Source organism: Anomaloglossus baeobatrachus, chromosome 7 (genome assembly GCF_048569485.1).
Source record: "Anomaloglossus baeobatrachus isolate aAnoBae1 chromosome 7, aAnoBae1.hap1, whole genome shotgun sequence".
Classification (NCBI taxonomy): Eukaryota; Metazoa; Chordata; class Amphibia; order Anura; family Aromobatidae; genus Anomaloglossus; species Anomaloglossus baeobatrachus.
Window position 1 is genome coordinate 277,787,049 of NC_134359.1, and position 23,073 is coordinate 277,810,121.

Sequence of the window (23,073 nt, forward strand, 5' to 3'; positions counted from 1 at the left end):
GTGTGTGCCAACAATGGTTACCATATTTATAATAAAAATTGTGCCTTTTCATTAAATACTTGTATTCTCCATTAAAGTACAATTCTGCAGAATTTTATGTTGCGTTGTTCCTCTGTTATGCCTCCGGGAAACATTAGAATACAGTGACAATTGGCTGTTACCATTCCCCTTGTTTCCAATCGGGTTTGAACGTTGTCATCGTGTGTAGCAATACATCCCGAGTAACTCGCAAGTAATTCCCACATTTCCAGGGGGAGTAACAAAGGAATAGAACAATGCAGAATTTTAAGAAAACATGCGTCGGGATTGTTAATACAAGCAGATTCCAAATATATTTTCCTCCGGGAAATATTAGAATACAGTAGGTGATACCATTCCCTTTGTGTTCAATTGGGTTTGGACGTTGTCATAGTGTGTAGCGACACATCCCGAATTCCAAGTCATTTGCACATTTCCAGGAGGAGTAACAAAGGAATAGAACAATGCAGAATTTTAAGAAAACATGTGTCTGGATTGTTAATACAAGCGGATTCCAAATATGTTTTCCTCCGGGAAATATTAGAATACAGTAGGTGTTACCATTCCCTTTGTGTCCAATCGGATTTGGACGTTGTCAAAGTGTGTAGCGACACATCCCGAGTTCTAAGTTATTCGCACATTTCCAGGAGGAGTAACAAAGGAATGCAGAATTTTAAGAAAACGTGCGTCGGGATTGTTAATAAAAGCGGAATTTAAATATTTAATAAAACTGACGAGTCAGGAGAAGTGACAGGTCCTCTTTAAATTTAGAGACGGGGGTCATATCTACTCATCCGCTCTGAGCCAATATGGGGGGGGGATTTTACAAGCCACATACGATCACTAGACCCCATTGAGTGCGGAGTAAGGGCCATCGAAATGACAGATATCACAATCCTTGGAAGTGATCAATAATTAAGACGCTCCATCCTGAGGTTTTCTAGTAAGTCGGAAACCTGGACTGACGAGGTGGTTAGTAATGGTCGGCGGCCGTCATCTCCAGCCGGTCATTAATGGTGTAAAACGTTCAGCGCTTCCCCTTTACACGTTGGAAATGCTGCAATTATGGCTCGGAGAGAAATATCTCAGAAGGCGAATGATCGTCTTAGGAACCAAAATTAATTAACGAGCGAAGGAAAGAGACAGGATCCCCGAACTGGGGGGTCCTGATTCCTAAATGGGTCAATTTTCATGAGGACCATGTAATATAATAATAATAATAATAATAATAATAATAATAATAATAATATTTAATATGTGATTTATGCTGAGAGTCAGTGGAAGGCATCAGTGCAGTGACATCTAGTGGTGATCGCTGGTACTGGCCTACTTATTTTATTTTTTTTCACAAGGCTTTATACAACTTTGCACAGATTTTTATTTGTATTGTTCCTGAAATTAAAAACCTTCTAAATAGTTTTTATTTACTATTTTTTCAAAATTTATTTTATTATTTTTTCAAATTTTTATTTATTTTTTATTATTTTTCAAATTTATTTTTTTATTAGTTTTTTTGGAGTGTCTAAGTCCGTTATCTAGCTGCCCTTTTTTCCCAAAAAATGTTTCGAATCAGTCAAAACCAGGTATGAGAGCTACAATGGTTTTTTTCTGCTCACCTCTCCCTTCTCTGTGTTAGGCCACGGTCAGTATTTTATATCAGTATTTGTAAGCCAAAATCAGGAGTGGGTGCGAAATGCAGAAGTGGTGCCTGTTTTTCACTCCTGATTTTGACTTTCAGATACTTAGAGATTGCAGCTGGAAGAGAAAGGGGGTTGTACATAGCTCTCAAGAGAAAGGAGAAGAGAAAGCATGTACAGTCTTAGGGAGGGCAGAGAAAGCATGTTCAGTCTTTGGGGGGGGGGCAGAGAAAGCATGAAAAGTCTCAGGGAGGGTAGAGAAAGCATGTACAGTCTCAGGGAAGGTAGATAAAGCATGTAAAGTCTCAGGGAAGGTAGAGAAAGCATGTACAGTCTCAGGGAAGGTAAATAAAGCATGTACAGTCTCAGGGAAGGTAGATAAAGCATGTACACAGTCTCATCGAGGGTAGAGAAAGCTTGTAAGCATGTACAGTCTCAGAGAAGGACGATAAAACATGTACAGTCTCAGGGAGCGCAGGGAAAGCATGTCCAGTCTCAGGGAGGGCATCGAAAGCATTTCCAATCTCAGGGAGGGTAGAGAAAGCATGTACAGTCTCAAGGAGGGCAGAGAAAGCATGTCCTGCCTCAAGGAGGGCAGAGAAAGCATGTCCTGTCTCAAGGAGGGCAGAGAGAGCATGTCCTGCCTCAAGGAGGGCAGAGAGAGCATGTCCTGTCTCAGGGAGGGCAGAGAAATCATGTCCTGTCTCTGGGAGGGCAGAGAAATCATGTCCTGTCTCTGGGAGGGCAGAGAAATCATGTCCTGTCTCTGGGAGGGCAGAGAAATCATGTCCTGTCTCTGGGAGGGCAGAGAAATCATGTCCTGTCTCTGGGAGGGCAGAGAAATCATGTCCTGTCTCTGGGAGGGCAGAGAAATCATGTCCTGTCTCTGGGAGGGCAGAGAAATCATGTCCTGTCTCTGGGAGGGCAGAGAAATCATGTCCTGTCTCTGGGAGGGCAGAGAAATCATGTCCTGTCTCTGGGAGGGCAGATAAATCATGTCCTGTCTCAGGGAGGGCAGAGAAATCATGTCCTGTCTCAGGGAGGGCAGAGAAATCATGTCCTGTCTCTGGGAGGGCAGAGAAATCATGTCCTGTCTCTGGGAGGGCAGAGAAATCATGTCCTGTCTCTGGGAGGGCAGAGAAATCATGTCCTGTCTCTGGGAGGGCAGAGAAATCATGTCCTGTCTCTGGGAGGGCAGAGAAAGCATAAAAAGTCTTAGGGAGGGTACAGAAAACATGTACAGTCTCATCGAGGGTAGAGAAAGCATGTACAGTCTCATCGAGGGTAGAGAAAGCATGTACAGTCTCATCGAGGGTAAAGAAAGCATGTACAGTCTCATCGAGGGTAGAGAAAGCATGTACAGTCTCATCGAGGGTAGAGAAAGCATGTACAGTCTCATCGAGGGTAAAGAAAGCATGTACAGTCTCATCGAGGGTAGAGAAAGCATGTACAGTCTCATCGAGGGTAAAGAAAGCATGTACAGTCTCATCGAGGGTAGAGAAAGCATGTACAGTCTCATCGAGGTTAGAGAAAGCATGTACACAGTCTCATCGAGGGTAGAGAAAGCATGTACACAGTCTCAGAGAAGGAAGATGAAGGGAATTTTGTTACTTACCGTAAATTCCTTTTCTTCTAGCTCCTATTGGGAGACCCAGACGATTGGGTGTATAGCTACTGCCTCCGGAGGCCACACAAAGCATTACACTAAAAAGTGTAAGGCCCCTCCCCTTCTGGCTATACACCCCCCGTGGGATCACGGGATGCTCAGTTTTAGTGCTAAAGCAAGAAGGAGGAAAGCCAATAACTGGTTTAAACAAATTCACTCCGAAGTAACATCGGAGAACTGAAAACCGTTCAACATGAACAACATGTGTATCCAAAAAAACCCAAAAATCCCGAAGGACAACAGGGCGGGTGCTGGGTCTCCCAATAGGAGCTAGAAGAAAAGGAATTTACGGTAAGTAACAAAATTCCCTTCTTCTTCGGCGCTCCATTGGGAGACCCAGACGATTGGGACGTCCAAAAGCAGTCCCTGGGTGGGTAAATTAATACCTCATGTTAGAGCTGCAAGACAGCCCTCCCCTATGGGGAGGCAACTGCCGCCTGCAGGACTCTTCTACCTAGGCTGGCGTCCGCCGAAGCATAGGTATGCACCTGATAATGTTTGGTGAAAGTGTGCAGACTCGACCAGGTAGCTGCCTGGCACACCTGTTGAGCCGTAGCCTGGTGTCGTAATGCCCAGGACGCACCCACGGCTCTGGTTGAGTGGGCCTTTAGCCCTGAAGGAACCGGAAGCCCAGCAGAACGGTAGGCTTCAAGAATTGGTTCTTTGATCCATCGAGCCAGGGTGGCTTTGGAAGCCTGCGACCCTTTGCGCTTACCAGCGACAAGGACAAAGAGTGCATCGGAGCGGCGCAGGGGCGCCGTGCGGGAAATGTAGATTCTGAGTGCTCTCACCAGATCTAACAAATGTAAATCCTTCTCATACCGATGAACTGCATGAGGACAAAAGGAAGGCAAGGAGATATCCTGATTTAGATGAAAAGAGGATACCACCTTAGGGAGAAACTCCTGAATGGGGCGCAGCACTACCTTGTCCTGGTGGAAGACCAGGAAAGGAGCCTTGGATGACAGCGCTGCTAGCTCAGACACTCTCCGAAGAGATGTGATCGCTACCAGAAAAGCCACTTTCTGAGATAGTCGAGAAAGTGAAACATCCCTCAGAGGCTCGAAGGGCGGCTTCTGGAGGGCAACTAGTACCCTGTTCAGATCCCATGTATCTAACGGCCGCTTGTACGGGGGTACGATATGACAAACCCCCTGCAGGAACGTGCGCACCTTAGAAAGTCGTGCTAGACGCTTCTGAAAAAAGACGGATAGCGCCGAGACTTGCCCTTTAAGGGAGCCGAGCGACAAACCTTTTTCTAACCCAGATTGCAGGAAAGAAAGAAAAGTAGGCAATGCAAATGGCCAGGGAGACACTCCCTGAGCAGAGCACCAGGATAAGAATATCTTCCACGTTCTGTGGTAGATCTTAGCAGACGTGGGCTTCCTAGCCTGTCTCATGGTGGCAACGACCCCTTGGGATAATCCTGAAGACGCTAGGATCCAGGACTCAATGGCCACACAGTCAGGTTCAGGGCCGCAGAATTCCGATGGAAAAACGGCCCTTGGGACAGTAAGTCTGGTCGGTCTGGTAGTGCCCACGGTTGGCCGACCGTGAGATGCCACAGATCCGGGTACCACGACCTCCTCGGTCAGTCTGGAGCGACGAGTATGACGCGGCTGCAATCGGATCTGATCTTGCGTAGCACTCTGGGCAAGAGTGCCAGAGGTGGAAACACATAAGGGAGCCGGAACTGCGACCAATCTTGCACCAAGGCGTCTACCGCCAGAGCACTTTGATCGCGAGACCGCGCCATGAAGGTCTGGACCTTGTTGTTGTGCCGAGACGCCATTAAGTCGACGTCCGGCACCCCCCAGCGGCAACAGATTTCCTGAAACACGTCCGGGTGAAGGGACCACTCCCCTGCGTCCATACCCTGGCGACTGAGGAAGTCTGCTTCCCAGTTTTCCACGCCCGGGATGTGAACCGCGGATATGGTGGATGCTCTGTCCTCCACCCACATCAGAATCCGCCGGACTTCCTGGAAGGCTTGCCGACTGCGTGTCCCTCCTTGGTGGTTGATGTATGCCACCGCTGTGGAGTTGTCCGACTGAATTCGGATCTGCTTTCTTTCCAGCCACTGCTGGCAGGCTAGTAGGGCCAGATACACTGCCCTGATTTCCAGAACATTGATCTGAAGGGTGGACTCCTGCTGAGTCCACGTACCCTGAGCCCTGTGGTGGAGAAAAACTGCTCCCCACCCTGACAGACTCGCGTCTGTCGTGACTACTGCCCAGGATGGGGGTAGGAAGGATCTTCCCTGTGATAATGAGGTGGGAAGAAGCCACCATTGCAGAGAGTCCTTGGCCGTCTGGGAAAGGGAGACTTCCCTGTCCAGGGATGTTGACTTTCCGTCCCATTGGCGGAGAATGTCCCACTGAAGTGGGCGCAGATGAAACTGCGCAAACGGGACTGCCTCCATTGCTGCCACCATCTTCCCTAGGAAGTGCATGAGGCGCCTTAAGGGGTGCGACTGACCTTGAAGGAGAGACTGCACCCCTGTCTGTAGTGACCGCTGCTTGTCCAGCGGAAGCTTCACTATCGCTGAGAGAGTATGAAACTCCATGCCAAGATACGTTAGTGATTGGGTCGGTGACAGATTGGACTTTGAAAAGCTGATGATCCACCCGAAAGTCTGGAGAGTCTCCAGCGCCACATTCAGGCTGAGTTGGCATGCCTCTTGAGAGGGTGCTTTTACAAGCAGATCGTCTAAGTAAGGGATCACCGAGTGTCCCTGAGAGTGCAAGATTGCTACCACTGCCGCCATGACCTTGGTGAAAACCCGTGGGGCTGTCGCCAGACCAAATGGCAGAGCTACGAATTGAAGATGGTCGTCTCCTATCACGAAACGTAGAAAGCGTTGGTGCTCTGTAGCAATCGGCACGTGGAGATAAGCATCTTTGATGTCTATCGATGCAAGGAAATCTCCTTGAGACATTGAGGCAATGACGGAGCGGAGGGATTCCATCCGGAACCGCCTGGCGTTCACATGCTTGTTGAGCAGTTTTAGGTCCAGAACAGGACGGAATGAGCCGTCCTTTTTTGGCACCACAAACAGATTGGAGTAAAAACCTTGCCCTTGTTCCTGAAGAGGAACAGGGATCACCACTCCTTCTGCTCTTAGAGAGCCCACCGCCTGCAGAAGGGCATCTGCTCGGTCGGGATGTGGGGAAGTTCTGAAGAACCGAGGCGGAGGACGAGAACTGAACTCTATCCTGTACCCGTGAGACAAAATGTCTGTTATCCACCGGTCCTTGACCTGTGGCAGCCAAATGTCGCAAAAGCGGGAGAGCCTGCCACCGACCGAGGATGCGGAGAGAGGAGGCCGAAAGTCATGAGGCAGCCGGCTTGGAAGCGGTTCCTCCGGTTGCTTTCTTGGGGCGTGAGTGAGCCCGCCAGGCATCTGAGCTCCTTTGCTCCTTCTGAGTCCCTTTGGACGAGGAGAATTGGGGCTTGCCCGAGCCTCGAAAGGACCGAAACCTCGACTGCCACTTCCTCTGTTGAGGTTTGCTTGATCTGGGCTGGGGTAAGGAGGAGTCCTTACCCTTGGACTGTTTAATGATTTCAGCCAATTGCTCACCAAACAGTCTGTCTCCAGATAGTGGCAAGCTGGTTAAACATTTCTTGGAAGCAGAATCTGCTTTCCATTCCTTTAACCACAAGGCTCTGCGCAAAACCACAGAGTTGGCGGACGCCATTGAGGTACGGCTCGTAGAGTCCAGTACCGCATTGATAGCGTAGGTCGCAAACGCAGACATTTGCGTAGTTAAGGACGCCACTCGCGGCACTGCTGGACGTATGATAGAGTCCACCTGTGCCAGACCAGCTGAAATAGCTTGGAGTGCCCACACGGCCGCGAATGCTGGAGCAAACGACGCGCCGATAGCTTCATAGACAGATTTCAACCAAAGGTCCATCTGTCTGTCATTGGCATCTTTAAGTGAAGCCCCATCCTCCACTGCAACTATGGATCTAGCCGCAAGCCTGGATATTGGGGGATCCACCTTTGGACACTGGGTCCAGCGTTTGACCACGTCAGGGGGAAAGGGATAACGTGTATCCTTAAGACGTTTGGAGAAACGCTTGTCTGGATAAGCATGATGTTTCTGGACTGATTCTCTGAAGTCAGAGTGGTCCAGAAAAGTACTCAATTTACGCTTGGGATACCGGAAATGGAACTTCTCCTGCTGTGAAGCTGCCTCCTCTGCTGAAGGGGCTGGGGGAGAAATATCCAACAGTCTATTGATGGCCGCTATAAGGTCATTTACCATAGCGTCACCATCAGGGGTATCTAGATTGAGAGCGGTGTCAGGATTAGACTCCTGATCACCCACCTCTGTCTCCTCATACAGAGACTCTTCTCGCTGAGACCCTGACCAGTGTGATGACGTCGAGGGTCTTTCCCAGCGAGCCCGCTTAGGCTGCCTGGGACTGTCATCCGAGTCAGATTCTTCAGCCTGTGATGCCTGGGACCCCCTTGAAGTACGGATTAGTTCCAGCTGAGGGGGGCCGGGGAGCATAGACACAGCAGTGTCCATGGTCTGAGTAACTGGCCTGGACTGCAAGGTCTCCAGGATTTTTGTCATAGTCACAGACATCTTATCAGCAAAAATTGCAAATTCTGTCCCCGTCACCGGGGCAGGGTTCACAGGCGTCTCTGCCTGGGCCACTACTACCATAGACTCTGGCTGCCGAAGTGGCACAGGGATTGAACATTGCACACAATGGGGGTCATTGGAACCTGCCGGTAGATTAGCCCCACATGCGGCACAAGCAGTGCATACCGCCTGTGCCTTGGCACCCTTGCGTTTTGCGGATGACATGTTGTTGTCTCCTCAGAGCAATATAGGGTATAAGCCAAGAAGCGACTGTACAGTGCAATATAAATATATATGGTACAGGGAAAAAGTGCACCAAATAACACTGTGGCACTAGTGGGGCCAGCACTTATGTGCAGCTTACCGCCCGCAGAAACGCGGGTGTGTGGTTGCCAGAGCCCCTTGTCTGAGTCCCCCAGAGCCTGTGTCCGTTCTCCAGCCAGACTGCATGCAGGAATGGCTGCCGGCGTCCTGTGGAGAGGGGCGGGCCCTGGGCGTGTTCAGATCAAGAGCGGGAAACTTGCGTCCCCACTGTGCCCAGTGAGAGGGCTGGAGTATGTAAATAAGACTCCAGCCCTCGGCGCTGACTATAGAACAGCGTCTCTCCCTTTCCCTGATTGACAGGGTGGGGGCGGGAACGAAGCGGAGCTAGGCCGCAAAAGCCGGGGACTAGATTTATGAGCGCTGCCGCCGTAAAAGCGCGGTCAGCGCGAGTCCCCGGCGCACTACAAGTCCCAGCCGCGCCGCCGCTCCCGGAGCGGCCGGCGCGGTAGTTCCCAACACATAAAATCACTCAGCTAAGCTGCAGTGACTCTAACCCGAGCGCGCAGCGCTACTGCCCCCGGCGCACTAGCACACCCAGCAAGTCTGGAGTGTGCGAGGCCTGTCTGTGCGGGGACACAGAGTACCTGAATGTTGCAGGGCCTTGTCCCTGACGGTACTCAGCTCCTCCAGCAGGGTCTCTGGGTCTGTGGATGGAGCCCGGCCTCAGGGTTTGAGGGCCGGTAAGATCCCACTTCCACAGAGCCCCTCAGGGGGATGGGGAAGGAAAGCAGCATGTGGGCTCCAGCCTCCGTACCCGCAATGGGTACCTCAACCTTAACAAACCGCAAGTGGGGTGAGAAGGGAGCATGCTGGGGACCCTATATGGGCCCTCTTTTCTTCCATCCGATATAGTCAGCAGCTACTGCTGACTAAACAGTGGAGCTATGCGTGGATGTCTGACCTCCTTCGCACAAAGCTTGAAAACTGAGCATCCCGTGATCCCACGGGGGGTGTATAGCCAGAAGGGGAGGGGCCTTACACTTTTTAGTGTAATGCTTTGTGTGGCCTCCGGAGGCAGTAGCTATACACCCAATCGTCTGGGTCTCCCAATGGAGCGCCGAAGAAAAAACATGTACAGTCTCAGGGAGAGCAGGGAAAGCATGTCCAGTCTCATGGAGGGCAGAGAAAGCATGTACAGTCTCAGGGAGGGCAGAGAAAGCATGTACAGTCTCATGGAGGGCAGAGAAAGCATGTACAGTCTCAGGGAGGGCAGAGAAATCATGTCCAGTCTCACGGAGGGCAGAGAAAGCATGTTCAGTCTCATGGAGGGCAGAGAAAGCATGTACAGTCTCAGGGAGGGCAGAGAAAGCATGTACAGTCTCAGGGAGGGCAGAGAAAGCATGTTCAGTCTCAGGGAGGGCAGAGAAAGCATGTTCAGTCTCAGGGAGGGCAGAGAAAGCATGTTCAGTCTCAGGGAGGGCAGAGAAAGCATGTTCAGTCTCAGGGAGGGCAGAGAAAGCATGTTCAGTCTCAGGGAGGGCAGAGAAAGCATGTTCAGTCTCAGGGAGGGCAGTGTGAGGTATCGACCGGCTGTATTACAAAGGGCCGGTATGTTTTGCAGAAGCGTGGGTGCTCTGCAATGTGAAGTTGGCTGGGACCTGTGGTTCCACAGGATTGCATTACATGCAGAGCCATGGAAGGGTGTGTGATGCTGATTACACACTCCTTACCACCTGTGGATGTGGCTCCAGGGGTTAAAGCAATCCTGTCTCTGAGCCTGGGTGGAGTGTGTCTAGGGCAGTCTAGGGAGAGGCTGGCTCTAGACTTCCAGCGGTGTACTGGAGACGGGGAGAGCAGAAGCAGGGGGCTTTGCTCTGCTCAGGAGACCTTCTCCTGAAGGAAGGGGCTTTTAGGTCCATGTGCAAAGCCTGGCTGGAGCCAGGGGAACTTGGTAAGGACACTAGCCGCCTTCAGAGGAAGGTAACCCGGATTGGACTTTTAGGATAAAGCCAAGTACTGACAAGGGTCAGTGAAACGTGTGAGGAAGTCCAAGAGTGTGTGGACTATGTTATGTGTTGGACTTTGAGGATAAAGCCAAGGCATGGCATCTTTCTGTTATGTGACCTAGTATGGTTTATTTGAGCTGTTAATAAACCATATGGTCTGTTAAAGAGACAAATTGTTCCGTTGTGCGTTAATCCCGATACCTGACGTGTGGCCCCCCCATATACTCGGGGCCCACATCGTTACAGTAGAGAAAGCATAAAAAGTCTCATGGAGGGCAGAGAAAGCATGTCCTGTCTCAAGGAGGGCAGAGAAAGCATGTCCTGTCTCAAGGAGGGCAGAGAAAGCATGTCCTGTCTCAAGGAGGGCAGAGAAAGCATGTACAGTCTCATGGAGGGCAGAGAAAGCATGTACAGTCTCAGGGAGGGCAGAGAAAGCATGTACAGTCTCATGGAGGGCAGAGAAAGCATGTACAGTCTCAGGGAGGGCAGAGAAAGCATGTACAGTCTCAGGGAGGGCAGAGAAAGCATGTACAGTCTCAGGGAGGGCAGAGAAAGCATGTACAGTCTCAGGGAGGGCAGAGAAAGCATGTACAGTCTCAGGGAGGGCAGAGAAAGCATGTACAGTCTCAGGGAGGGCAGAGAAAGCATGTACAGTCTCAGGGAGGGCAGAGAAAGCATGTACAGTCTCAGGGTGAAAAATGCAGAAGTGGTGATCGTGTTTCAGCTCTGATTTTGACTTTCAAAAACATATCTAAAATACTGATAGATTACTATGTGTGAACGTGGCCTTAGAGGTTGCAGCAGGAGAGGAGAAAGGGGGTTGTAGATAGATCTCAAGAGAAAGGGGAAGAGAAAGCATGTACAGTCTCAGGGAGAACAGAGAAAGCATCTACAGTCTCACGGAGAGAAGAGAAAGCATGCACAGTCTCACGGAGAGAAGAGAAAGCATGCACAGTCTCACGGAGAGAAGAGAAAGCATGCACAGTCTCACGGAGAGAAGAGAAAGCATGCACAGTCTCACGGAGAGAAGAGAAAGCATGCACAGTCTCACGGAGAGAAGAGAAAGCATGCACAGTCTCACGGAGAGAAGAGAAAGCATGCACAGTCTCACGGAGAGAAGAGAAAGCATGCACAGTCTCACGGAGAGAAGAGAAAGCATGCACAGTCTCACGGAGAGAAGACAAAGCATGCACAGTCTCACGGAGAGAAGAGAAAGCATGCACAGTCTCACGGAGAGAAGAGAAAGCATGCACAGTCTCACGGAGAGAAGAGAAAGCATGCACAGTCTCACGGAGAGCAGAGAAAGCATGCACAGTCTCACGGAGAGAAGAGAAAGCATGCACAGTCTCACGGAGAGCAGAGAAAGCATGCACAGTCTCACGGAGAGAAGACAAAGCATGCACAGTCTCACGGAGAGAAGACAAAGCATGCACAGTCTCACGGAGAGAAGAGAAAGCATGCACAGTCTCACGGAGAGAAGAGAAAGCATGCACAGTCTCACGGAGAGAAGAGAAAGCATGCACAGTCTCATGGAGAGAAGAGAAAGCATGTACAGTCTCACGGAGAGAAGAGAAAGCATGCACAGTCTCACGGAGAGAAGAGAAAGCATGCACAGTCTCACGGAGAGAAGAGAAAGCATGCACAGTCTCACGGAGAGAAGAGAAAGCATGCACAGTCTCACGGAGAGAAGAGAAAGCATGCACAGTCTCATGGAGAGAAGAGAAAGCATGCACAGTCTCGGGGGGGCAGCCAAAACATGCACACTCTCAGAGAATGGAAAAGAAAGCATGTACAGTCTCAGAAAGGGAAGATAAAGCATGTACAGTCTCAGAAAGGGAAGATAAAGCATGTACAGTCTCATGGAGAGCAGAGAACGCAGTCTGTAGATAAGGAAAAAAAAAGCACATGAATAGGAAATGGGTGCAGGATAGAAGCTGTGATGATATGACCAAATCAAGGTAGAGGCACCCTGGATACACACAGTATGCATATCCAGTCTATATTACTGGGGGCGACACTCCCATAGGAAAACAAATCTGAAACTTGGATCAGGTTGTAAAATGAATATTGGGGTAAATGGGAGTCTGAAAATGAATGAAGGAATGAAGATTGCAGTTTGAAACTAACTAAAAGGTAACTGCAAACACATGTAGACCTCATTTTTCCATGTGTAATATGTCCATAGCCTTCAGTAAGGGATATGCTATCACTTGATAGTTGGGGTCCTACCTCTTGGACTTAAGATTAAATATGGGACATAACAGAAGGAAGTAAACGTGGGGGGACTCACATACCATGCATGGCATTTTGCACAGGACTGGTTCCATAATGGCCTCTCCAGAGGAACTGGTCTTGCGCTTTACACAGCTGTGGATCGTCCGGGCCCAGGACGTCCAGGAGTTTGAGAACCGCATTGATCCTCCGGAGACACAGCACGAGGCTCGGCGCCGAGGTCAGGTAGTCACAGTGCATTTGGCAGAGCAGCTTGTCCTGTAGCGATATCAACAAACTGCAGGGTCAGTATCTAGCGCTTAGACAAAAGGGTCTTCATTTGAAGAAACAGCGCCCCCCCCTTGCTCACTGTCAGTCTCTGGTATTGCAGCATAGTCCCAATTAAGCGAATGCTGCAATTCCAGATAATGGTAGAGCGCTTCAGGGGGGAGCGGGAAGTTCACCTTTTTAACTTTGCCATCTCCTTATTTCTGCAGCCAATGCCACCTCTTGAGGCTTTCTTGGAGCTGGATCAGTGCTTAGGCTGCGTTCACACATCAGTTTTTTGCCATCAGGCACAATCCGGCAAAAACATGAAAAAACGGATCCGGCAGTTGTTGCCGCCGGATCCGTTTCCCCCCCCATAGACTTTCATTAGCGCTGGATTGTGCCGGATAGCCTTGCGTTTCATCCGTTTTTTTTGCCGGATCCGGCAAAATTTGCTTGTCCGGCAGCCGGATGAAACGTTGAAGTGAACGTTTTTGTGTATGGCGAAAAAAACAGATCCGGTGCCATACGGCATGTTTTATAATGGAAGCCTATGGACGCCGGATCCGATGTAATGCGGTAAAAACGGCTCCGGCTGCCAGATCCGTTTTTTTTTAACTCAGTATGCTCAATATCACACCGGATCTGTCAAAAAACTGAAGAAACTGATGGAAAAAACTGATGCAACTGATCCATTTTTTCGCCGGATCCGTTGCATCAGTTTTTTCGCCGGATTCTGCCTGATGCCAAAAAACTGATGCCTAAGGCTATGTGCCCATGCTGCGGAAAATGCGCGGATTTTGCCGCGGATTTCTCGCGGAAAAGCCGTGGATTTCCCGAAAATCTGCAGCACAGGTACTTCCCAGCCATTTCTATGGCATTTTGGAAATGCTGTGCCCATGCTGCGGATTTTTCCGCAGCGGATTTCGTGCGGATTTTGGTCCGGAAAAATCTGCAACATGTCAATTATTGTTGCAGATTTTCATCCGGATTTTGTCTTTAAAATTGAAAAAAAAAAAATCTCAAAATCCGCGGCAAATCCGCACCTGCGGATTTTGCGGGAAAGCTGCGGATTTTGATGTAGAAAAATCCGCAGAGACATTCTCCCGTGGACACATAGCCTTAGGCTGCTTTCACACTTCCGGTTTTTCCAGTGCTGCTCAATCCGGCTCAAAAACCTATGCAACGGATGCGGCAAAAAAACCGGATCAGTTGCATAAGTTTTTCCATGCGGCCCGTCCGTTTTTTGACAGATGCGGCTTGATACTGAGCATGCGCAGTGCAAAAAACCACATCCGGCGTCCATAGGCTTGCATTGTAAATCGCGGCGCAATGCGTTTTTTTCGCCGCACAAAAAAACGTGCCAGGCAACGTTCCATCCGGCCGCCGCATGAGCTAAATATGCCGCATCCGGCAAAAAAACAGAAGCAACGCAAGGCCATACGGCACAATACGGCGCTAATGCAAGTCTATGCGGAAAAAAAAAACGGTTGCGTTTTTTCTGCAAAGCACCGTATTGTGCCGCTCAGCAAAAAACGGATGTGTGAAAGCAGCCTTAGGAGTCAAAGGGACTGAAAAGTTTACCTTTTGAATGCCTACACGGTCATAGTAATAGTTTAGGGTAATGGGGGGGGGGGGTAAAGTTTTCTGAGCCAGTCGATCCCTTTATGACCCCAAAGTGTTGCTCCAGCAGCGAGAAATCCTGTTTTGAGGTTGTATCTGGAAGTGCATTGGGGCGTGACGATGCACCCACCGCTCCTCAGCCTCATGCTGAAATTTTATACCCATCAGCAGCCTCCTCTGGATGATTGACAGGTCAGTGGCCGTGTACGAGAGCAGGCGAGCTGTCAATCACCCAGAGGAGGGTGTTGATAGGTATATAATTTCAGCATGAGGCTGAGGAGCGGTAGGTGCATCGTCTCGCCCCAATGCACTTCCAGAAACAACCTCAAAACGGGATTTCTTGATGCTGGAGGTTTGTGTCATAAAGGGATCGATTTAGCTTATGTATCAATGATTTATTTATTTTTTCCGGTGGGGTCCTTTCTGGCAAGTTCTCTGTTATGATTCCTACGTGCAGAACATTCTGTCTTTTTCTGCTATGCTCTCCTGCAGAGCCAGTAGATATGTGCTTATGGTGCAGAGCGTTTTGCAGGATGAATGCTCTGCTGGTTGTTTCACAGCACTGGGTTTCCCGCTGTCCTGGGAGGTGCTCTCACAGATGCTTCTTTTATGTTCCTGATGATTGCTCTGCTTCATTAGGGAGCGTATTAGCTCAGGACGCCGCCAGTCATACTTCGTGGTTACAGTTGTGCTGTTGGCTCCTGTGGTGCTCAGTGTCCTGGTCTTGTTCTCCCACGCCTGCGTCTCTGCCTGTCCACCCCTGTTTCTGTTGTGACTTCCTGGCTTCTGACCTCGGACTTCCTCCTGATCACGTCCCTATCTGATACCTGTATTTTGTACGTACTCTCCTGGAACACTGACCTTCGTCTTTTATCCTGACCTTGTCCCTGTCTGATCCCTGTATTTTGTACATACTCTCCTGGAACCCTGACCTTCGTCTTTTATCCTGACCTTGTCTCTGTCTGATCCCTGTATTTTGTACATACTCTCCTGGAACCCTGACCTTCGTCTTTTATCCTGACCTTGTCTCTGTCTGATCCCTGTATTTTGTACATACTCTCCTGGAACACTGACCTTCGGCTTTTATCCTGACCTTGTCTCTGCCTGCGCCCCTGTGTACTGTCGTTTCCTTCTGTTTATGATCTCGGCCTGTCTAGCGCCACCTTGTGACAGTCATCAAATTCTCGTTACAACTTCAGGGCCCAAATGCAAAAATCTGTAACAGGGCCCTCACTATGTAAGACTATGAGGAGGTCAAAAGGCGTCAAATGTTTCATATTTTGGACTCCACTTGCCTCATTGAAGACAATGACTCCATGGGGGGCAAAGTCTGAATCCTATTCGGCAATTCAGTAGTTGCCCAAGATGGGGTCATGAACGGGGGACACAGACGGGATGTGAACCCGGTCGTGCTCGCACCACGTGACAATTTATATCCGAGACCTCACCTTTTTGGCCTCGGTGGGGATGATCTGTAACGAGTCTTCTGTGGTCAGTGTCGCCAACTTCATCCCCACCAGGACGAACTTCTGCAGCTGGATCTTGCGCAGGATCCTCCCGAGTTTAGTGCTCCAGGATCGGGGCTTAAGGAGAAGAACGGTGAACAATGGAGGAGGACCTAGAGGAAGTGCGAGGACAAAACAAGCTTAATTTACTGTACACATCAAAGCACGCCGGAGCCGAGCACCGAGTGCTGCCATGATTATGTAGCCGCAAGTAATTAGGCCACTGCACCCAAGGGGCCAAACAAAATGTAATCCTGTAGCGGGAACAGTCCATGTGTTGACTGCCTTAATCCAAATCTGATCTTCAGCCAATTTCCCACCAGTCTTGTTGTTTCTGTTGCCTGGAAAGACCTGAAGCTCCTATTACCGGTGCAGGGACAGCGCCGCTCCCAGGTGACCGACACTGACAGAGCCGCCATTGTTCACAAAACCTCATTTATAGGGAAGATAAACCCAGAAATGAACACACTAGACAACTGCAAACGTATTCAAAGCTCCACATCCGGTCTTTAGGATTCTGTCCATTTTTGTTTGGGCCTGGCTGAAGAAGGGGCATGGTTTAGCAAAAAAGGAGGGGGTAGGTTGCCTGGTATTGTCCCGTGTGACAGACAGTCATGTGGTTTCTGGCCATAGAAGGTCACAGTGTTTGGCTGCGCAGAATGCTCCCTGACTTTCCATTGTTCCTGCTGTCAGTATTCATTGTTATAAGTAGCTTTCCTGCTGGGTTGATCTCTCTCCCTTTTGGACCCAGCAGGAACTCGCCTCCCACCCAGCTGCTGATCACCAGTACTACTTTAGTGTTTAAATACAGCTTATTTCCTGGGAATGGTGCTGGTGATATTTTCCAGTTTCTTCAAGCCGAGGTTGCAAGCAGACGGCTTGTACTCCTCTGTGGTATTGTTGTTGAAGACTCTGCTGAACTTCTACCAGAGTCATGATAAGTAGTTCATGCTCATTGTACTAGGTAACTTTCCTGCTGGGTTTTCATCTATTCCCCTTTTAGATCCAGCAGGAACTCGCCTCCCACCCAGCTGCTGATCATCAGTATTCCCTTAATGTTTAAATACCCCTTCTTTTCTGGGACTGGTGCTGGTGATATTTTCCAGTTCCTTCAAGCCGAGGTTGCAAGCAGACGGCTTGTACTCCTCTGTGGTATTGTTGCTGAAAACTCTGCTGAACTTCTACCCGAGTCATGATAAGTAGTTCATGCTCATTATACTAGGTAGCTTTCCTGCTGGGTTTTCATCTATTCCCCTTTTGGACCTAGCAGATCTCTCCTTCCGTCCAGCTGCTGACTATCAGTATTCCCCTTGTACTTAAATACTCCCATCTTCCCTGGACTTGTGCTGGTGGTATTAGTCAGTTCATTCAAGCTCTGGTTGCAAGCAAGTGGCTTGCTCTTATCTGTAGTATTGTTGCTGTAACTTTGCTGAACGTCTAAGTAGTTCATGCATTTCCCGTGTGTCCCCCTTGTGTCTTCTACAGTGTTTAGTGAGGTTGACGAGGACCTCATCCCATCCGTTCTCTATTTAGGGCTATTTAGAGATGCCTAAGGTCAGGTATCCGGCTCGGCGCATAAACCTATTTAGGGTGGTGAGGGACCCCAGAGACCAGCAGTAGGTTTGGTCAGGGGGTCACCATCTTCCCTTTCCCTAGACACAGGGTTCCCCTTCCCTTTCGCAGTGTGTTTGGCACTTCCCCATATCTAGCGTGACAGGTAAAGCAAGAAGGAAGAGTCTACAGCTGGCCATGCACTGTGGGCCTAATGCTCGTTTGGCCAACGGATATTGACATACACATGCATGCTCTACTCAGCAGAGCGTGCATGTATTCTTATTGGGGAAGGGAAATCAGCCCATGACTGACACCTTGTCTAACCTGTGAACAAAAGGGCTGAGTATATTAAAATCTAATATGCCCTCAAAAAATGATACGGAGAATTTACCTGACAGCATATATGTAAATATGGACTCCGTCTGTCCCCGGTGCTCGCCTCCACCTGTCAGAAAGGCCAAAAAAATGCTATTTAAGTCAGGGTTATACACAGATAATAGTCAGTCATCGGGTGCACTGACTAATAAAGGGAATAATGCAGCAGAGAAACCCAGTTACTCCCAGTGATCAGTAGGGAACTAGAGAGGAGTCCATCAGCAACTGTTCAGTTTCCCTGCAGCGCCCCCACAGGGGAGAAAAAGCATTACACAGATCTCATTCAAATGAGTAGGATGTCCATGTACTGGATGGATGTGCCAGATCCTCTGTCACGAGGGTAGCATGACGGAAAGTGGTCACTCCAATTTCTGGTGTCAGGGGATCACAGCCCAGGGCTTCATACACACTTGCTCAGGTTACTACTGCTGGCTGGGCAGATTCTCCTTTACCCAGCGCTGCTAGGGTAAAGTAGATCCTCTGGTCTCCTGAACTCTGAAGGAAAGATATGGGCAGCTGTTCTCTATTGCTAATTAGCTCTGCTATAATGGCTTCCCTCCTAGTCCAGGTAAGCGCTGGTGATGGTTTTTGCTTTACTTGTGTCTAGAGGACTGAGGACCAGGAAGCCACTCAGAGGACATTTGCTGTGTGAAAGATCTGTTGAGTTTTTTCCCCTTCCTTAGTCCTTTTGGTTTTTCCCCCTTTGGTCCATTCCTCATTATTACCTCTTGTTGTTTGGAGTGCTCTGTATGATTGCTGTTTATTTTACCCTTGTCTGTCTAATCCTCTCTGTGTCTTTAATCTAGAGCGAGACTAGCGTTCTTGCTACCCTGCGCACTATACAGGGCTGAGTCCAGGGAAAGGCAGGGATAGGCACATGATCCGTGCGGGGTGAAAGAACCCGTATAGGAACGTTAGGGAGTACAGGGATCAGCCTCAGGTGAGATTAGGAGGTGACCCTGCTCCCCTTTCCCTAGCTCCAGGGCCCACCATTGTAACGTGTACCCTTTGTGTTGCGGCGCTCGCCGGGGGTTCTCGTATACCTGGCGGAGTCCCGGTAGTCACTGCGTGACATCCTCCAGAACAAGACCCTTTTGGTCCCAGCCATGAGGTTACGCTCACACTTACCTTCCGACTTGCAGTAGATCTCAGAAGGAGCGAGATATTTCAGAACGGGTCGCCTTTGGGAATCTAAGAAGTAAAATATTACTATAAGCACTCATTACAAGCTGCAAAAGAAACTAAGGCATTCAGCTAATGGACTTTTACTATAGATTGTCCACCGTGGACAACCCCTGGCTGATAACAGAGGACAACAAATTGCATGACTACAAGGTTCGTAACGCATATCTCTGTGGAGAAACCAAAAGGATGGATGAATCAGGAAGACACAAACATAAAGGAAGAGCGGAGCGGACATGGAAGATGTTAATTACCGGAAACCAAGTCCCTCTCTGTGAAAAAGTGGACGGCCTGACGAAAAGCCACTTCAGGGGTAGCGGACATGAAGAGCAGGGCTGGGCGTTTTCTGGTCCCGGGATCGAGCTCTTGGATGGCGTTTGCTAGCGTGGAGAAGGCCTGGACGCGGCGCAGGGCGCACACCAGGGCAGGGTTGGAGGCGAGCTGGTCCACACTCTCCTGCCAGGGATGTTCTCCCACCTCGAAGGGGGTGATCTCCGCAGCCTGAACCAAACTCAGAGAAGGCATCCACTTCAGACCCAGGAGCTCGAAACCTTCAAATTCAGGCCCTGATGGAACAAAACACAAAAAACAATGGACACGTCCGGTATGAGCATCTTCTAAACACACACCTCTCCTTTAATAGATAGGAAGAGGGTTGAGGGGAGACAAACATGTCAACGTCCAACCCAAAATTGTGCCTTACCATAGTAAAGATGACTTTACAAACATCGTTGACTGTCATGATCAGTGGAGACGACAGATTCTGGCACTCTGCCTGCTGACTTCTCTGGAGGTCTGTGATCAGTGCAGGGAGACTCGGGCGTTGACCCACAGATTGGTAGTTCATAGGCAGGCTAGCACGAGTTAATCTCTGCTGGTCTGCTTGTTAGTCTCCTTTGATCACGTGCTGTGGAAGAGCCGGTTACATTTGCTCCCCTCCTATATATGGTGGCTGGACCCTTCTTTTAATGCCAGCTATAGTTTATCTATACTGGTCTGGTGAGGTGTTGTAGTCCAGACTTGCTGGTTGTGGTTGTACTTAATTTCTGTGAGCTATTGTGGTGTTAACCGTTGTTGTCCTTCGGTTTCTGCCTTCCTTCGCTTGCTTTTCTCCTTCATCTCCTACGGTTTGTTTTTGTGAGTTTGCAGTGTGTCTGAGTTTTGTTTTTCCCCTGTATGTCTTACAATCTCACTCCTGCCCCTTCCTTCCCTAGGAAGGGGGAGTGTGAAAACCGATTAGTTCTGGTCAAGAGAACAGTAAGGCATGGGACTCCGGCTTCTCCACCATCAGGGGTAAAACAGACTAGGTCTGGTCTAGAGAACAGTAAGGCACTGGACTCCAGCTTCTCCACCATCAGGGTGAAAACAGACTAGTTCTGGTCAAGAATACAGTAAGGCACTCCACCCGGCTTCTCCACCATCAGGGGTAAAACCGATTAGTTCTGGTCAATAGAATAGTAAGGCACTGGACTCCGGCTTCTCCACCATCAGGGGTAAAACAGATTAGTTCTGGCCAAGAGAACAGTAAGGCACAGGACTCCGGCTTCTCCACCGTCAGGGATAATCCAGAGGTTAGGGATAGCCTAGGGTCCCCTAGAGTGACGGACAGTATAGTATCCCTTGTCCCCTGCTATCCTATAGTCACATTGTGACAGATTTATATTGTGTTAGATAGTACTTGTAAAAAAGGCATTTTTGCAACTTGCTGCTTATTAAAATTTGCAGCCGTTCTTGCGATATTAGCCCTTTTGTTTCGTTTACAGCTTGTCGCCTTGGAGACCGACCACCGTAGCTGTCTGGCTTGTAAGCACCAGGCTGAAGCTGGCGTTCTGTCCTGCTTCATAACAGTGCTTACAAGTTCAAGAGAAAAGAGCTTGTAAGCACTGCACATGTTCTGTTTGTCAATAACGGTGGTCGGTCTCCAAGGCAACAAACTAGAAACAAAAGAAAAAAAACAAAAAAAAGGATGAAAATTTTAATAAACTGTAAATTTGAAAAGTGCTTGGATTTACATGGTCTATCTGATGATATTCATCTATAAAGAGGGCAATGACCCTTTAACAGGGATATTAATGAAACTACTCAGCCATTTGTAGACAGATGTTTCGGAATAGAATTCTGGCTGGTTGCATAAGATGTCTTTGATGCCGAGGGTATCACCGGTTGATGCATGCAGTATTACAAGCAATGCTCCGTGGGAAAAAAAATATGCAAAGTACCTCTGTCACGGGTGTGTCACGAGTGACAGACAGTCATGTGGTTTCTGGCCATAGAAGGTCACAGCGTTTGGTTGCGCAAAATGCTCCCTGACTTTCTATTGTTCCTGCGGTCAGTATGTATTGGTAGGTTTCCTGCTGGATTTTCATCTCTTCCCCTTTTGGACCCAGGAGGAGCTCACCATCCACCCAGCTGCTGATCATAAGTATTCTTGGTGCTCAAATACTCCCTTCTTCCCTGGATTGGAGCTGGTGATATTTTTCAGCTAATTCTAGCTCTGGTTGCAAGCAGGTGGCTTGCTCTCATCTGTTGTATCGGTGCCGAAACTTTGCTGAATGTCTTCCTGAGTCATCTGTGGATAAGTAGTTCATGCCTTTTCCTCCTGTTTGTCCTCCTTGTGTCTTCCTTTAGCGTTTAGTGGGGTTGACAAAGAGCTCATCTCACCTATTTAGGGCCTATCACTAGGGAGACCTAGGGTCAGGTATCCGGTTCGGGGCATAGGTGCGGAACCTATCTAGAATGGTGTGGGACCCCAGGGACCAGCAGTAGGGAGACCTAGGGTCAGGTATCCGGTTCGGCGCATAGATGCGGATCCTATCTAAGGTGGTGAGGGACCCCAGGGACCAGCAGTAGGTTTGGTTAGGGGTCATCATCTCCCCCTTCCGTAGTCGCAGGGGTCCCCTTCCCTTACCTTTCGCGGCTCACCTCCCAATACCTAGCCTGCAAGTGCTCCTTTAAAAAGGAAGAAAACTCACTAGTGCCATCTACAGGTAGCTAATCTGTAACTCCATACTGTGCAGTGATGATGGGTAAGAACGCCGAAACAGCCAGCTACAGATGTGTCCGACATTGACATACATGTTGGTCACCTATAGGTGGCACTATAGAGTTTTCTCACATACTGGAGAGTTAATTCACATTCTTTTTTCCCATGATGCATTGCCTGCAACACTTTGGAACCCAGTTATAAGATCTAGCACCCCCCGAGAAAAAGGCCCAATAGTAAGGGAAGGGTTACACAGACATGCAAAGACCATGGAAAACCCAGGGAAACATACCTAGAAGTACCTGGGTCATACACCCATGACCCATCTACATGCGGAAAAGGCTAAATTCCACACTTTGCAGCAGAGCCTCATAGTCCTGGTTTCTGGGGCCATTAACGAGGCTATTTGGAAGCAAATCTCCATTAATGTCTGTGGATTCCGGTTCTATTTAATTTTTAAACAGTATTTGCCCATAAAATAAAAAAAAAATCAGAGGAAAACATAAATTATACATCTGTCCCTTCTGTTGGGCTGAAGAAACGTCTAACCAGACGGTTGTGAGGAAGCAGGAAGGCAATGACCGCACTCCCATCTTGACCATGTCCCTGGTTCTGGAGAGATAAAGGGGCAGATTTTCCATGCAGGACCTCCAAAAATCATTTTTGGGATTTTACACTCACTAAATGGTTAAAATGCAAAAGGAAAGCCTAATCCCACCAGAGACCCCCATTAGCCGGCATTGATCTGGCTTCATCAGAACCAGTGACACTCGCAGCGGGAGCGGAGATGACACCGGCGGGGAAACCCTCGCATTCCTATATACGGAAAGACCCTAAAATAGACCATTCTTACATTCGGATGAGCTGGTGGCAAAGCCTCAGGCTCTGTGTGCCCATTAAGGAGGGCGAGCCTGGGGGGGGGGGGGATGGGAGCAAATGTGCAGCGTGCAAGCTGAGAGATCTGTAATAAGGACACAGAACTGGAGGAAAATCCTTCACACCCACCGTGGTCGGCAGGAGACCACCCGAGGTCAGTGTGGGGAAGCCAGAAGAGACACACTCGCCAAAAGTAGGAGGATATTTATACAATTTACTTCTTTTATCCCATGGTTTTATATTCATAGAGCCAATTACTGCAACCTCACTTCACAGCAGCGGTCAACAGAATCCATAAATGGAGATGG

General features: G+C 49.1%; 1 protein-coding gene across 5 annotated transcripts in view; it reads right to left on the bottom strand.

Moving 5' to 3' along the window:
* Nucleotides 1–23,073, bottom strand: part of LOC142245479 (dynein axonemal assembly factor 8-like) — a 145,957-nt gene that overhangs the window by 44,017 nt on the left and 78,867 nt on the right. For all 5 annotated transcript variants that reach the window (XM_075318209.1, XM_075318208.1, XM_075318205.1 and 2 more), the window contains exons 21-25: nucleotides 19,161–19,472; nucleotides 18,853–18,915; nucleotides 17,741–17,794; nucleotides 15,739–15,908; nucleotides 12,484–12,679 (exon numbers count right to left, since the gene is read on the bottom strand). In XM_075318209.1, the coding sequence (XP_075174324.1) occupies nucleotides 12,484–12,679; nucleotides 15,739–15,908; nucleotides 17,741–17,794; nucleotides 18,853–18,915; nucleotides 19,161–19,472 (795 nt within the window). The remainder of the gene's footprint in view (nucleotides 1–12,483; nucleotides 12,680–15,738; nucleotides 15,909–17,740; nucleotides 17,795–18,852; nucleotides 18,916–19,160; nucleotides 19,473–23,073) is intronic.